Source organism: Argentina silus (assembly GCF_951799395.1).
Source record: "Argentina silus genome assembly, chromosome: X".
NCBI lineage: Eukaryota > Metazoa > Chordata > Actinopteri > Argentiniformes > Argentinidae > Argentina > Argentina silus.
The window spans coordinates 37,113,671-37,128,690 of record NC_139653.1 but is presented as its reverse complement, the minus strand read 5'-3'; the positions used below and the strand labels follow the sequence as shown (position 1 = coordinate 37,128,690).

The 15,020-nt window shown below is 39.4% G+C and overlaps 1 protein-coding gene across 1 annotated transcript; it reads right to left on the bottom strand.

Moving 5' to 3' along the window:
• Positions 1–1,199: 1,199 nt before the first annotated feature.
• Positions 1,200–14,980, bottom strand: LOC310822980 (multiple inositol polyphosphate phosphatase 1-like). Its single transcript, XM_083695601.1, has 5 exons — positions 14,341–14,980; positions 13,722–13,913; positions 13,174–13,271; positions 9,309–9,439; positions 1,200–3,866 (listed from the first exon to the last, which is right to left on the bottom strand). Exons 1-5 carry the CDS (start codon positions 14,936–14,938, stop codon positions 3,482–3,484), a joined length of 1,404 nt encoding a protein of 467 aa, XP_083551727.1. The 5' UTR covers positions 14,939–14,980; the 3' UTR covers positions 1,200–3,481.
• Between the last annotated feature and the right edge of the window lie 40 nt (positions 14,981–15,020).

The window sequence follows — 15,020 nt, the reverse complement described above, 5'->3', positions numbered from 1 at the left end:
ATAATATTCACCAACAAGTCAGTTCATTCTGCATAACAGGACAGTTTAAAGGGTGTCATATTATGGCAAGCCGTTCATTATTTGACTTACCGTAACTAGCTATCCCTTTATTTTATAGAGCTCCCCATTTCCCCTAGCTAGCTGCCCATATGATTCAGCTTGTTAACAGAAATTAGTTAGCTAGCTGCCCTTACAACTAAATTAGCTGCACTAAAAAGCCAGCTAGTTAACTAGCTTTCTGCCTAAAACTCAGCTGTCTAACTAGTTAGGTGGCACACAACGGTGGCATTTGTTCGCGGGTCGTCTGTGTAAAAGGGGTATAAGATAAAAGGGTAGCGAGCTACAGTGGGTTGAATAAATGTTAACATGCCATAGTCATGATGCTTAAATCAAAGCTACTAACTAGCTAACTATTAGTGCTATTAGTTCAAAACTACTATTAGTTCAAAACATGGGATGCTGTGGCCGTGGGAATAAAAATGTCATTGAGAGCTTATTACCTAGCGGTTTTGTTAAACATTAAAAAAATATGCCAAAAGCTATATTTTTTTATAGATGCATATACTGTATAAGAGACCCAATCCATATTTAAAGATTAAGGAAAACCCCATTATTTTTTTCCAGAGACTGTCTGTTTTTAGATCCACAGAAGTAGATAATGCTAACGTTGACATGCATATTGTCGACAGCTCTTACAAGGTCTTTTTTCCCCCTCCCCATCGATGGGGTGTGGCCTATGTGCATAGTCTCCACCAAGTCATTTCACTGACTTATCAGAAACCTTTGTTGGTTGTTCAGCCAATGAAAAAAAAGTTATCTTTTGAATTTCAAGCAACATAATTCTGTCTGTGTCAGGCAGGTATATAAGACTTATATTGGTAGGAAAAGCCACAGCCACATAGTTCTGAAATATGGACCACAAATGCTGGAATAGTGGTGCTTCCAAAAGGAAAGCCAAAAAAGTAAAGGTGGCAAGAGAGGCAGTTTTGCTTTAAAGTGTTCCACTCATTGCCAACTTCTATCAAAAACCCTCTGATAGTAATAATGATGACAGCAGCACTATTGTCAGCTGTGAGGAAGAAACTAGCACTAGTTCAGTTTCCAGTAATGTTGTCACTCCCTCAGAGCCATCCTTTGAAGGCGAACCCTCAACAGCTAATGGTATACAAGACCCATCATTTCCACTTCAGGAGCAGTTGGGCAGTTCACAAGAATCAAATCAGCAACCAAGCCATTCCTGGTGCTATGAGGTCACTGACCCTGCATTATGGCAAAGCACTTCCAGTGACATTGTTAAGTCAGTGCTTATTGAAAGAGGAGCAGTCACCTTCTAAAACTGCAGTGAAAAATACCCAGCTTCAGTCCGAGAGAGCGCTTGGTTTCAACAATGAACTTCTGAACTGTATATTGACAAATGGGCAGAAGGTTTCAAGACAATGGTTACTGTATCAAATCAAATCAAATCAGACTTTATTTATATAGTGCCTTTCGTGCAATATTGCAATACAAGGTGGTTAACAATAAATGAAAATACAACAATACAATGAAAATACAACAATACAGTGAAAATACAACAATACAGTGAAAATAAATGGTAATAAAAGGAAATGATAGTATAGAAAATATAAGACATAGTAGAACAGGGACTACCTAAAATTATTTTACCTAAAATAAGATGGATTAAGAGAATGCTAAGCTAAAAAGGTATGTTTTAAGATTTCTTTTAACAGTGTTTACAGATTGTGACGCCCTCAGCTCCTCTGGCAGGCTATTCCAGAGGCAAGGACCATAGACACTAAATGCCGCCTCCCTATAGTTCTTTGTCCTCACCCAGGGAACAATTGAGTGATCTAGAGGGGGCATACAGTGCCTTCGGAAAGTATTCAGATGCCTCACTTTTCCACATTTTGTTGTGTTATAGACCCAATTTAACATGGATTAAATTAAAATAATTTGCCATCAATCCACACACAATACCCCAGAATGACAAAGCGAACACAGGTTTTTAGAAATGTCAGTACATTTATAAAAATTGAAATACAGAAATACCTCATGTAAATAAGTATTCAGACCCTTTGCTATGACACTTTTAAAATTAGCTAAAATGCAAAAATGTCATTAACAAATCACTCAATAAGTTGAATTGAGTCCATCTTAATGCTAGGATAATAGTAATGTAATTTTGGAATTGATATCTTTGTTTTTATAGGGTCTCTGATTTGCATAGGAATCAATTACACACTGTATGGATCAGGTTGTCATTACAAAGTGAGCAAATGGAAAGGAACAAAACTACTCAGGAATGTGATCCTGAGGCCTGGGGAGACTTACACAAATCTACAAAATTGAATGGTGGAGAGGAAAAAGCACAGTCGATGGGACATCATGTCAGTCACTCTACAAAATTGGTCTATAACCAAGTGGCCAAAAAGAATCCCTTAATAGAAAATAATCTCATATTCATAATTGTGTTTGCAACAATGAATTCAAGTGATACAGCAAAGAAAGTTGCTGGAAATGTGTTTATTTGGTTTTACTACAAAGCATTAAGTTTGGTGCAAATCCAGCACATGCAATGCAGTTTCCACACCATCTCTCGTGTGAAGAATAGTGGTAGCTGCATTAAGTTATGGGTATGTTTGTCACTGGCAGGGACTGGGGAGTTTGTTAGGATCAAGAGAAAATTATAAGATTTTCTGAGTTGGTAGTGACATCCTAATCTACACAGTGTGTAATTGATTCCTATGCAAATCAGAGACCCTATAAAAACTAAGATATTAATTCCAAAATTACATGAACTATTATCCTTGCATTAAGATGGACTCAATTCAACTTATTGAGTGATTTGTCGATGACATTTTTGCATTTTAGCTAATTTTAAGTGTCATAGAAAAGAGTCTGAATACTTATGCACAAGGTATTTCTGTATTTCAATTTTAATATATTTAATGAAATTTCAAAAAACATGTTTTGCACTTTGTCATTCTGAGGTATTGTGTGTGGATTGACACAGGTCCGCGAATATGTCTGATAGCTAAGGATATGAAAATAAGAATTTCCATATTCTGTTATTTAATTGGATATTCTTTTACTTTGCCTGTTTTTTTGGCTGCCGTGGTATCGTTTAAGAATCTAAATTGTGATACGTCAGCTGGTATCGGTATAGAAGTCAAAATGTTGGTATCATAACAACACTGGACAGTAGCTCACTACACTGCTGCATGGAAAAATGGTAGTTACCTACTGAAAACATTACTAAGATTTGAATTTAGTTTAATTACCACCAAGCTACAGCAAAATGTAGTTAAACTAATAGTTGAACTACTTCTAGTGGAACTACTCCCCAACACTGCAAACTGACCTGTCAATCAAATCAAGCCCCAAATGGAAGCAAACTACTGTAGATCAACACATCTTTCAATCATACAGAGATAATGAATTACACCTCTAGATAGGTAACTACCTGCCCTAGCTTGCTCCCTCAGTTGGATGGGAACAGCTGGCATTCCCTCTCAAAGTCGCATCCTTGGAGCAGGTCCCCGTAGTGCTCTCTGACCTCCTGGTAGAGCGGGGCCCAGGCCTCCTGGTGTTGGTTGTCTGTGGCCAGGCCAGCAAATGTCAGGGGCCTCTCATTGAGCAGGGCCTGCAGCCGGAGGCCCTCTTTGCAGTCGTACAGGACCAGGACCAGATTGGCGGCGTAGGGCAGAAAGCGGCTGGTACGGAAGACACGCTGGCTCTGCGTGGCATAATTGGTGGAGGTCAGGGGCTCGCTGTCCTTGAAGAAGCCTAGGAGGGTCAGCAATGGCAGGAGAGTCTCGGCATGGCCAATCTGGATGGTCACGGCCTCAGTCACGTTGTTGCCAGACCTGAGGGCAGAATGGGACATGTTTCAAGGGTGTTACACACACCAGAATTGGAGATTCTGAACTATTGGTTTTGTTGAAATGAAAATATCACTTTTTGGTCCCATTTTGGACATCACCAAAGGAAGAAGGCAAATATCTTGATAAATATTAAAAACCTTTGGTGGATTATTTCTTTACATCAAAAACATGCCATTTCATAATTCAATTATTATGTGCAATTTACAGCACAGCATTGCTTCATGTATTGCACAGGTGTACAGTACATATATACAGTGGGGGAAATAATTATTTGATCCCCTGCTGATTTTGTTAGTTTGCCCGATTACAAAAAAATGAGCGGTCTATCATTTTTATGGTACTTTTATTTTAACAAATAGACACAGAATATCAAAAAAAAAAGTCCAGAAAACCATATTATATAAAGTTATAAATTAATTTGCATTTGATCGAATGAAATAAGTATTTGATCCCCAAGCAAAACATGACTTAGTACTTGGTGGAGAAACCCTTGTTGGCAAGCACAGAAGTCAGACATTTCTTGTAGTTGGTCACCAGGTTTGCACACATCTCAGGAGGGATTTTGGTCCACTCCTCTTTACAGATCCTCTCCAAATCCTGAAGGTTTCAAGGCTTTTGCTTGGCAACTCGAAGCTTCAGCTCCCTCCACAAATTTTCTATAGGATTAAGGTCTGGAGACTAGCTAGGCCTCTCCATGACCTTCGTGTGCTTCTTCTTGAGCCACTCCTTTCTTGTCTTGGCCGTATGTTTTGGGTCATTGTCATGCTGGAAGACCCATCCACGACCCATCCTCAGTGCTCTGGCTGAGGGAAGGAGGTTCTCGTCCAAGATCTTACGGTACATGGCCCCGTCCATTGGCCCCTCAATGCAGTGAAGTCGTCCTGTACCCTTAGCAGAGAAACAACCCCAAAGCATAATGTTTCCACCTCCGTGTTTGACGGTGGGGATGGTGTTCTTGGGATTGTAGCATTCAGCATTTCTCTCCCTCCAAACACGACGAGTCGAATTTATGCCAAAGAGCTCAATTTTGGTCTCATCTGACCACATCACCTTCTCCCAAGCCTTCTCTGAATCATTTAAGTGTTCATTGGCAAACTTCAGATGGGCCTGTACATGTGCCTTCTTGAGCAGGGGGACCTTGCGGGCACTGCAGGATTTCAATCCGTTATGGTGTAGTGTGTTACCAATGGTTTTCTTGGTGACTGTGGTCCCAGCTGCCTTGAGATCATTACCAAGCTCCTCCCGTGTAGTTCTGGGCTGATCCCTCACCCTTCTCATGATCATCCTTACCCCACGAGGCGAGAACTTGCATGGAGCTCCAGGCCGAGGGTGATTGATGGTTATTTCTTCCATTTTCTAATAATTGCACCAACAGTTGTCTCCTTCTCACCAAGCTTCTTGCTGATGGTCTTGTAGCCCATTCCAGCCTTGTGCAGGTCTACAACTCTTACCCTGACGTCATTTGAATGTTCTTTGGTCTTGCCCATGGTGGTGGAGAGGTTGGAATGGAAGAGATTGATTCTATTGACAGGTGTCTTTTATACCCATAACAAGCAGAGATTAGGAGTACTTTCTTAAAGTGACAGGAGTAATCTGTGTGCCTCATGGGCATATAACCGGTCTGTATGAGCCAGAATTCTTGCTGGTTTGTAGGGGATCAAATACTTATTTCCTTCGATCAAATGCAAATGAATTTATAACTTTATATAATAAGTATTTCCCCCACTGTAAGTGTGGCTTGGCTGTTAGAACACTATTTCAACACTTCCCCTGAAATCCACAGGAGATGGAACAGGAATACAGATGAGAACGGGAATACAGAAATATTGGTTAATTATCTATAAGTTCTATAGTTCTTCTTTCATAATAAAACAAACAAACCATGAAGTAAACACTAAACATGAAGTAGGTTATCAAGAAGCTGTGAGTTGAAAACAGCATTGCATATATTTAGATTTGTTTAGATTAGATTCAACTTTATTGTCATTGTGCAGAGTACAAGTACAGAGACAACGAAATGCAGTTAGCGTCTAACCAGAAGTGCAAAAAAGCAGAAAAGTGCAGTGTGAACAATATATACAGGTAGTGCAGTTTATGAGCAGTATAAGTAGTGCAGTATAAGTAGTGCAGTGTTAGCAGTATATGTATTAGCAGTAACATTATAAGCAGAATAAATAGAATGCAGTATGAACAGTATAAGCAGCATATGAGCTGTATAGGCAGTGCAGTATAAACAGTATATATGTATTACAGTAACATTAAAGCAGAGTAAATAAGCAGAATAAATATGGAATGCAGTATGAACAGTATAAACAGATATGTACAGTATGTACAGATATGTGCAGTGTATTAACAGTAGCATTAAAAAAATAAGGATATGTGCATTATGAACAGTATAGACAGATATGTACAGAAGAGCAGTAGTATGTATTTATCTGTTATATTCATTGTATGAAGTATAAAAGTGATTTTGAGAGCAAGGCTTTAGATAGCATGGTATTTGTTTTATCAACTGTACTAGGAGTAGGCTACATTTTTCCACCTTCACCTAAATGTTTAGTGTAGCAAAGGCCATTATGAGGTGTTGCAAATCACTGTGACTTGCAAATTGACATTACTTAAGCATTTCAGTGAGCATGGTTATTAATCAAACATACAGTAAAAGGGTGCGCTCCTCCTTTTGTACACAGTTTATGACTGACTGATAACCTGTGTCGCTTTATTTGACACGTGACATTTAAATTTTTGACATTTAGCAGACGCCTTTATCCAAAGCGACTTACACGTACAGTAAGTGAATCATTTATACATCAGTCATCATAAGAAAACAAATCTATGCTAGGACCAGGGGACATTGGCAGTCACAATGCTAGAAGAAGGAAGGATTATTTATTTTTCATTATTTACAGTAAAACAACTGTACAGGGGGGGTAGTGGGGACACAGTCACAATCATCATATTGAGAGCGATGACAACACCATCATCGTTACATAAGCTACAGTGATGCAAGGGTGTTAACTTACTCAAGAAATGTGGTCATAATTCAGGGCAAAGACAAACGCATACAATTCTCTATTTTATAATAGTTGCAATAGATGAACTGTACCTTTGTGTGTGTGTGTGTGTGTGTGTATTAGAATTAACACTGATGCCAATAAGCTTTCTGTCCTTGTCCAGCTTTTGATTCTGTGGACCATAATATCTTTATTGATTGTGAAGTGGGTTGGCCTCTCTGGTCCTGCTCTTAACTGGTTTAGGACCTATCTAACTGGCTGGGAATATTTTGTTAACACCTCAATTCAACTTTCAAATGTGTCAACTGAGTCCACTTAAAGAACTTACATTCAGATTTTTGATACTATTTAGATTTCTTAAACTATAAGCCTTTTTAAGTTGCATGAATTAACATGGGTTTCTATGAGGACCATTGGGTTCCTATGATGCATTTTAAAATGCATCTCCTCTTTCATCAACTTTAAAATGTGTACTGACCCTACTTAAATAACTTCTATACAGATTTTTTTATAGTATTTAGAATTAATTATTGTGTCTAAATGTGTTTAATTAAACATTAAGCACATTTACACACTCTCTCTCTCTTCTATCTATCTATTCATCTGTCTATCTATTGGACTACAGTATCTATCGTCCAAACCGTCCTTTAACGTTATCAACTACCAAAATAAGACTTTGCAAGCCCACAATGTTTCTTCAGGAAGTTCCTTTTCTAGTTTAGTTTGGAAATGTACATGAAAACTAGCATAGATTAGCCAGTCAGATGAGCCAGTCACATTTCCAATGACATAAAACGGGTGCTTACCCGCAGCTGTGCAAACTTAATAGTGCATATACATTCTTATAAACGTGACTCTAAACCAAAGTAACTAACAGTTTATATCATGTTTTCATACTTTTGTAACATAACAAGTAGCATTTGCATAGACTAGCCTAGCCAAACAATGGGAGGGCTCAGTACACATTGCATGTCTACTCACAAACCCTGCCAATGTCCCAAAATCCCCCAAATCTCCCCAATGACCCAGGTCAGGGTAGGACCTTGGGGCCTTTTGGGCTGTTCGTGGAGATGGAAACCGAAAAGTCAAGACAAGGGTCTTTGGGCCAAGCACCGGTGCCAAAAGTGACAGTGGAAAAGCGCCATTTAATGCATGCTTTTACTACTAGCAGGCTTGATTAGTGTAACGCTCTCCTGTCTGGTCTACAGAAGAAATTGGTATTGGTCGACTGCAAATTATACAGAATGTAGCAGTATGAGTCCTGACCAAGACCAGACGGAGGGCACACATCATACCAGTTTTCAATTCTCTGCACTGGTTCCCTGTTAAACTATTGTAAAACTATTGTCTACTGTAAAACTATTTTAAGATTATTTTATTAGTTTAGAAGGGGGGCTGAAATTGAGTTTTTTTTTTTAAGAGACATATGTTATGGAAAATACATTCATAGAACTATTTTCAGGTTATACACTTTCATATGACTGATACAACTTGTGTAACTACTGTGATTACATTTTATCTTGCCACACCTCTAAAGTTCTATAGCCATTGTTCTGAGAAGCACTGTATGACTTACCATATGAACAGCGGTGATGTCGGAGGGAGTGGTGAGAGAGCGCAGTAATGGGGGAACAGACATATCTTGCCGCTAGGTGTGAAATGTTGAACGCTGATTAATCAGTAAGAAAGCGCTGATTGATCAGTGAGAGAGTCTTCCCATTGTTCATTCTCTCCCACCCTTTCTCACGTAAGCACAAGCCCATCAGCCGATAGCCTTGGCGGCGACTTCCATTATGTTCAAACTGTATAAAAGACAAACCTGATCATTGTCTCTTTCGACTTGCGCTGAACGGAACCCCGGATCTACGCTGGGCTGCTGTTACGCTGTTGTCTCTTGTTTGCAAGCAATAAATACCGGACTCAGATATTGTGGCTACTCAGGACTTGTTTCTTGATTCTTACCTCCGAAGAGCTGAAGTACAGAGTGGTAAATCCTAGACTTCCACCACACATACCTTTTTAACCTTGCTTTTATTTAGGGTGTTTTATAGTCCTTTTTAGTCTTATATTTTATCCTGTTTTTTGTCTTCCTGGTGTTTTAGTCATTTTTTCACTTAGTTATTGGCTCATTCCCTTTATTACATTTGAGGCTTTTGTTTACCATGCATTAGTCTCTACAGTCCTGACATGTTTTTACTGTTTGAACCTCAAACAGGGTGGTGATGGGGTGGTGGTGGGCCAAAGGCCAGACCAGATTACTAAAGGGAATGGGAGGCACTACAAAGTAATTTTAATATTCTCATGTTTCCAGCCCATTGTCTATTAGTTAACATGGTGAAATGACATGTTTCCTGATAATGACCAATCACTGTTATTGATCTCTGTACTGCCTTTGTAATCGGTCCCTTACCTGGCCTCACTGGCTGCCTTGTCCAGACGGCTGAAAACATCATGGAAGAGAATGCAGCTTGACTTGCTGTTAATGTCATGACCATAACCCCTTTTCCAGAACTGCTTCAGGTCGTTTGCATACTCCAAGACCTATTGGTGGGGATAAACACAGTTTCAGAACAATATCATGAGAATGCTGCATGTGGGGTAGGCTTTGTGAGTAAATACTACAGTGAGACGCCCTCAGATGGTTATCTCTCATTGTGTGTGGTTGTTGTAGTGTTACAGGTGGGCCACCTAAGAGCTTGGTCAGATCATAGCACAGGATAGCATACACCCTCTACATGGCCTGAATACTGCCAAGCAGCGCCCCATTGAATTAATCCAAGCCACACTATTCACAGGTTAAGTAGATTGTAAATGAACATATTCATTACCATTGTCAGGTATTTTGTGGTTCTGGCTGAACAATTGCACCATGGTTATTCAATAGACAGTCAAAGCTTTATTTTTGTTGAGGAATGCTTCAGCAAGTCCAACTATTGTTATTGCTCATACTTATTCTTATTAATGGGCTTGCTTCAGAAAGTCCAATTATTGTTTTTGCTCATACTTATGACTGGACGTTTCACCCCAAGGTTAATAACATTTCCAAGCTAAATAGTTAAAGGCAATATTTAGTGTTGACAGAATCAACTGCTGCCTGTCAGCAAACATCATGTGTCAGTGTCTCCAGTTATGTTTACCTCGGCCTACATTCTGTAGTCGCCGTATGGACTTTCATTGCGTATATATGAGCAATGATATAATTGGTGAGCTTGCTTCAGCCAGTCCAACTATTGTTATTGCTCATACCTATTCTTATTAGTGGGCTTGCTTCAGAAAGTCCAATTATTGTTTTTGCTCATATTTATTCTTATTATTAGGTGGGCTTGCTTAAGTAAGTCCAACTATTGTTTTCGACATACTTAATAATAATAATAATAATAATAATAATAATATTATTATTATTCCAATTCTTCCACCTGCTACTCCGACAACTTTTAAGCTATTCACACCAATAAAACTTTAAAACGTTGTTACGTTCCCACTCCTACGTGCGTGTATCCTTGTCGTGTTTTGTGTTTCCTTCTGTTTTTCCCTTACCCTGTCACTCTACATTCAGGTGTCCGTCAGCAATTGGCCATTCGTCCCCATCACTCATCACTGTTCCTGACCAATCAGAGGGCTGTCCGTGTCCTTTAAAAGCTCCGCTGGACTTCCCCTCGGGAGTCGACCCATTTTCACAGTAGTCCTGCGTTTGCTGTCGACTCGAATCTCCGACGTATTAGTTTTGCGATTGCTGTGTTCGAATCTCCGACGTACTAGTTTACATCTAGTTTTCTTTTGTTATATTTACGTCATTGTTTACTTATTGTTTTTCTCATAATTTGTCTGTCTGTTAATTGTACGCCATAGGGGTAAGGTGAATAGGTAAGAGACCCATGGGTTTACATTTCCACCACGTAGGCTCACCTGTTCACCAGGTTCGGAGTGGGTGCCGCCCCATGTATGTTCTAGTCTAGTGTAGCATAGCACTTTAGCATAGCCCTGATAGTATAGACTATTGCACTAGTTTAGGACATCACTTTTGTTTATGATTTCTTTGCTTTGGCACCGCTCGTAGTTACCTTTTCTCCTTGGCGCGTGTCTTGTGTTGTGTTTGCCCCGAGGAAATAAATAACTGTATATAGTTGAAATGCGGCTTGTGGCTGTTTATTTCCTACAATAAGTCCGATGTACTACCTTTTTGTTGCGACTCCTCTACAGCCCCTAGACGTAGACGAGTTTTCATCTGGAGTCGTAACAAACGTGCAGAGCACTATAACTCGCGTTGCTAAGACTTCTGGTTTTGATACCAATACAACCCTAACCCTAACCTTACAAACTTGAAAGTGCACTTTATAAAACATTTTCAATCTTACACCTTTGAAGCTATTAACACCATTCCAACTGTAAAATGTGCCAAAAACTCAGAATGATCATCTCCGATAACAGCTTTTTGATACCTATTAAACTTTTCAAACTATTACGCTTTCAAAATCTCTCATCCGGTTAACATGGTTAAATGTTGATTTAGGGCAACATTCTGTGGGCTCAATTGTTACTGCAACTACTATGGAACTTTCACAACTCTTGAATAAAAACTGTCTTGAGGAGACCTGCAGAACACATTCATAGAATGATTACACAACAATGCACTCTCTTGGCTACCAGTTCTACCCCACTGACACCACTCTCAGCCAACCAACACCACTCTGGATCAGACAGAGGTCATTCTAGAATTATGTGACCTAACTATTAACTATTAAGCATGTAGCACAGCACCATGCAATCTGCCCTTCTCACTGTATCACAGGGAAGGGAGTTTTACCCTTTAGAACTGCTGTCATACATCCCAAGTGTTGACCGGTGTATGTCCACTGGACACATAGTCTGTTATTTCACATAATGCTAGAATGACCTCTGTTTGATCCAGAGTGAAGTTAATTTGTCTCTGCATGGGAACATTGGGAGGTAAATCCCCATGAGGAACAGAGCTCCGTTCTTCCAGCTCAGCTGGCCGCCTGGCACCGCCGCCTCTACAAAGATGTTGCGCTATTCGGTCACAGCTTTCACTGTCCTGGCGCCCTGGTGGTGGAACGAGCTTCCCACTGCTGTCAGGACTGCAGAGTCAATACCTATCTTCCACCGTAGACTGAAGACCCATCTCTTCAGGCTACGTCTTGACAGTCCCTCCTAAAGACCTCTTCACCCCCCACTACAGTTTCTCTACTGTAAATAATAATAATAAAAAAAAAAAAAAAAAAAAAAAGTAATCCTTCCTTCTTCTAGCATTGTGCCTGCCAATGGCCCCTGGTCCTAGCATAGATTTGTTTTCTGATGATGACTGATGTATGGATGATTCACTTACTTTAGACAAATGTACTTTGGATAAAGGTGTCTGATAAATGTCAAAAATCCAAATGTGTCAAATGAAACAACACAGGGATCCTAAGGCTATTAAGCAGTGAATACGTATATACCCTCTTTTGTAAAGGAATTATTGCAAGGTTATGACAGTTTCTTCACTTCAGTGTACTGTAGCTGCAGCATACTGTAATTTAAATGTTATTCATTGGTCATCAGTCAGTCACAAACTGTGTACAAAGGGATGAGGGCACCCTTTTACTGTATGTTTGATTAATAACCATGCCCACTGAAATGCTTAAGTAATCTCAATTTACAAGTCACAGTGACTTACAACACCTCATAATGGCCTTTAAGCTACACTAAACCTTTTTCAATGACTGATGTATAGATGATTCACTTACTTTAGACAAATGTATTTGCTGTAAGTCACTCTGGATAAAGGTGTCTGCTGAATATAAAAAAAAAACTATCTATCTATCTATCTATCTATCTATCTATCTATCTATCTATCTATGACCTTCTAACATACTACATAACTGTATCCTCAACTAAAATAAGACTTTCTTTCAACTACCCAGCAAATCTATCGTCCAAACCATCTTAAAAAAAATGTCTATGACCAAAATAAGACTTTGCAAGCCCACAAAGTTTCCTCTGGAATTTATTTTTCTAGTTGTTTAATGACATCTGATTGAAATGACATCTGTCATGTCTATAATGCACCTCGTCAAATATCAAATAACTAAACATTCACTGAATTCATATTTGTCAAGTTCTAAAAACTCCAATTCACTGATGTTGATGAACTTACAATGGATCACTGCATCATCAATATATACAATCAAGATAGCATTATTGCTGGTCCCCCAAGCAATATGAAGTTATTATTACTCCTGTAAGCCTGCAGCAGTATACAGTAACAGCTCAAGTACCTGTGCATCCACCTCATCAATGAGCTGACACCAGGGGGAGGTGATAGTCTTGATGGCAAACTCATAGGCACACAGGTAGAATGCAGCCTCAGCCATATCTGAAGGGGAAAATCACGGCATTGTGATTACAGGAGAGATAATGGTTCCATCTCAAAATACCTGTGATGACATTTGGACAAAACCATTCAGTTTATGGTGGAATTCAGCGCTGTTGAACAAAAATGAGAAAATAGCTCCATCTAGAGTCCAAATGTTTCAACTGTAAGATATGTTTTGGCCATTTACCAGTTCTAAGGCCTACCACAAAATATGAGTGATATAATGAACTACACACAGCACAAAACAACAGTATAGCTGAAACACATCAGGTTTTACACACTACAGGGCCGACTCGAACCGTACTGTGCTGACTGTATTTTCTTTTCACATTATCCTTTCCTGCACTGTTACAGCCACTATGGTGAATGTGTAACCAGACCAGCACCGTACAGCTCAGATGGGCTTGGCTCAGCTCAGTTCAAGTCTGTAATGTAATTAGGTTAATTGACCTGCTGTAATGTTATTGTAGGGGACACTGAGACGGCCTGCAATCTTCTCCTGAACCCTCATCATCTCTGGACTGGACTTGAACCTGTCCAGCTCAGCCAAAGACTGGTTCTTCTCAACGCCTTCCACAAGCCTGGGGCACTGGTCAAAAAACCGCATTAGAGTGTCGTTCACTTCATGGTCAAACTCTTCATCTTTAGATATGAAAAAGAAAGGAAAACGATTAGATATACAGTATCATCAAAGCTTTTAACTAAATTCTAACAGTAGGCTACTATGTAAGTTCAATTTTGCCCTATACTAGTACTGTAAGTACTGTAATACCATTCTAAAATTGTCAGTAACATGATACTGTGTCCATCATAGGTATTCATTATCCATTAAAAAAATACTTTATTAAATCATATTACATATACAGTACTTAAATTCCAATTTCACTATGTTGAATATTTAAAATTGGCCCCTGGTGAAGATGAGGATAGAGGGCTACAGTGCCACGCCAATCTAACTGTGTTATAACTGCGTTATAGATATTTAAATCTAAATATTGTAACAACTGACAAGCAAACAGTTATCTGCTAAATATGTGCTTGCAACATTGACTCATTGCATCAACTCTACCTTCAATATTCAAACGCTTTGTGAGTCCTCCTTTGAAGGCAATGGTGCTGTTAACACATCTGTGCTTTGAACTGGTCATGAACTTTATGCGCCCATCTCTAAGGTTTTCTTCAGATAACAATGAAGGCAATAGTTTCGACAACCTGACAGCCAAATGTCTAAGATCATCAACTCCCTTTTGGACAAGTCGACCATCCATGTCGTCCGTGTACCACATCTTCCACTGCGTTTTAATTTCACGCAGCCAATTGTCTTTGTCCGAGGCCATTTGTACGACGAAGTTGTAGAGTTGTCTCATCTTCTTGACATTCTTTGTCGTCGGGTATCTAGTGCCGTGCCTTATGATAGCGGTCAGATGAATTTCGCGACATTCTGCAGATGGAGGCTTTAAGAACGACTTGTTCACAGCAAGTATGTCATCTATCAGGTATGGATTCACCTCCTCATATCTACCTTTTGTGGTGAAATATTTGGCAATCAGTGGTATTTTTGGACCATCAATGGTACTATGGATATTCCCCAGTGAAGAACACGAAAGGTAACCAAAAAAGAAATGCGCAATAATTAATCTAAACGGAATGGTAATTAGAATAGTCATTTCAAAACTTGTCAGATTCCTGTTTGCCTGTTCCTTTTTGCCCGTTTGTTGTTTTTTGAGCTACGTCATACCAAACGTTAAG

Excerpts from the sequence above, each read along its gene's own strand:
- LOC310822980 (XM_083695601.1), bottom strand. The coding sequence starts at position 14,938 with ATGACTATTCTAATTACCATTCCGTTTAGATTAATTATTGCGCATTTC. Across the intron at positions 9,440-13,173 it reads TTGATGAGGTGGATGCACAG|GTCTTGGAGTATGCAAACGA; the intron begins GTACTTGAGCTG and ends CCCCACCAATAG. Across the intron at positions 3,867-9,308 it reads AAGGCAGCCAGTGAGGCCAG|GTCTGGCAACAACGTGACTG; the intron begins GTAAGGGACCGA and ends TTCTGCCCTCAG.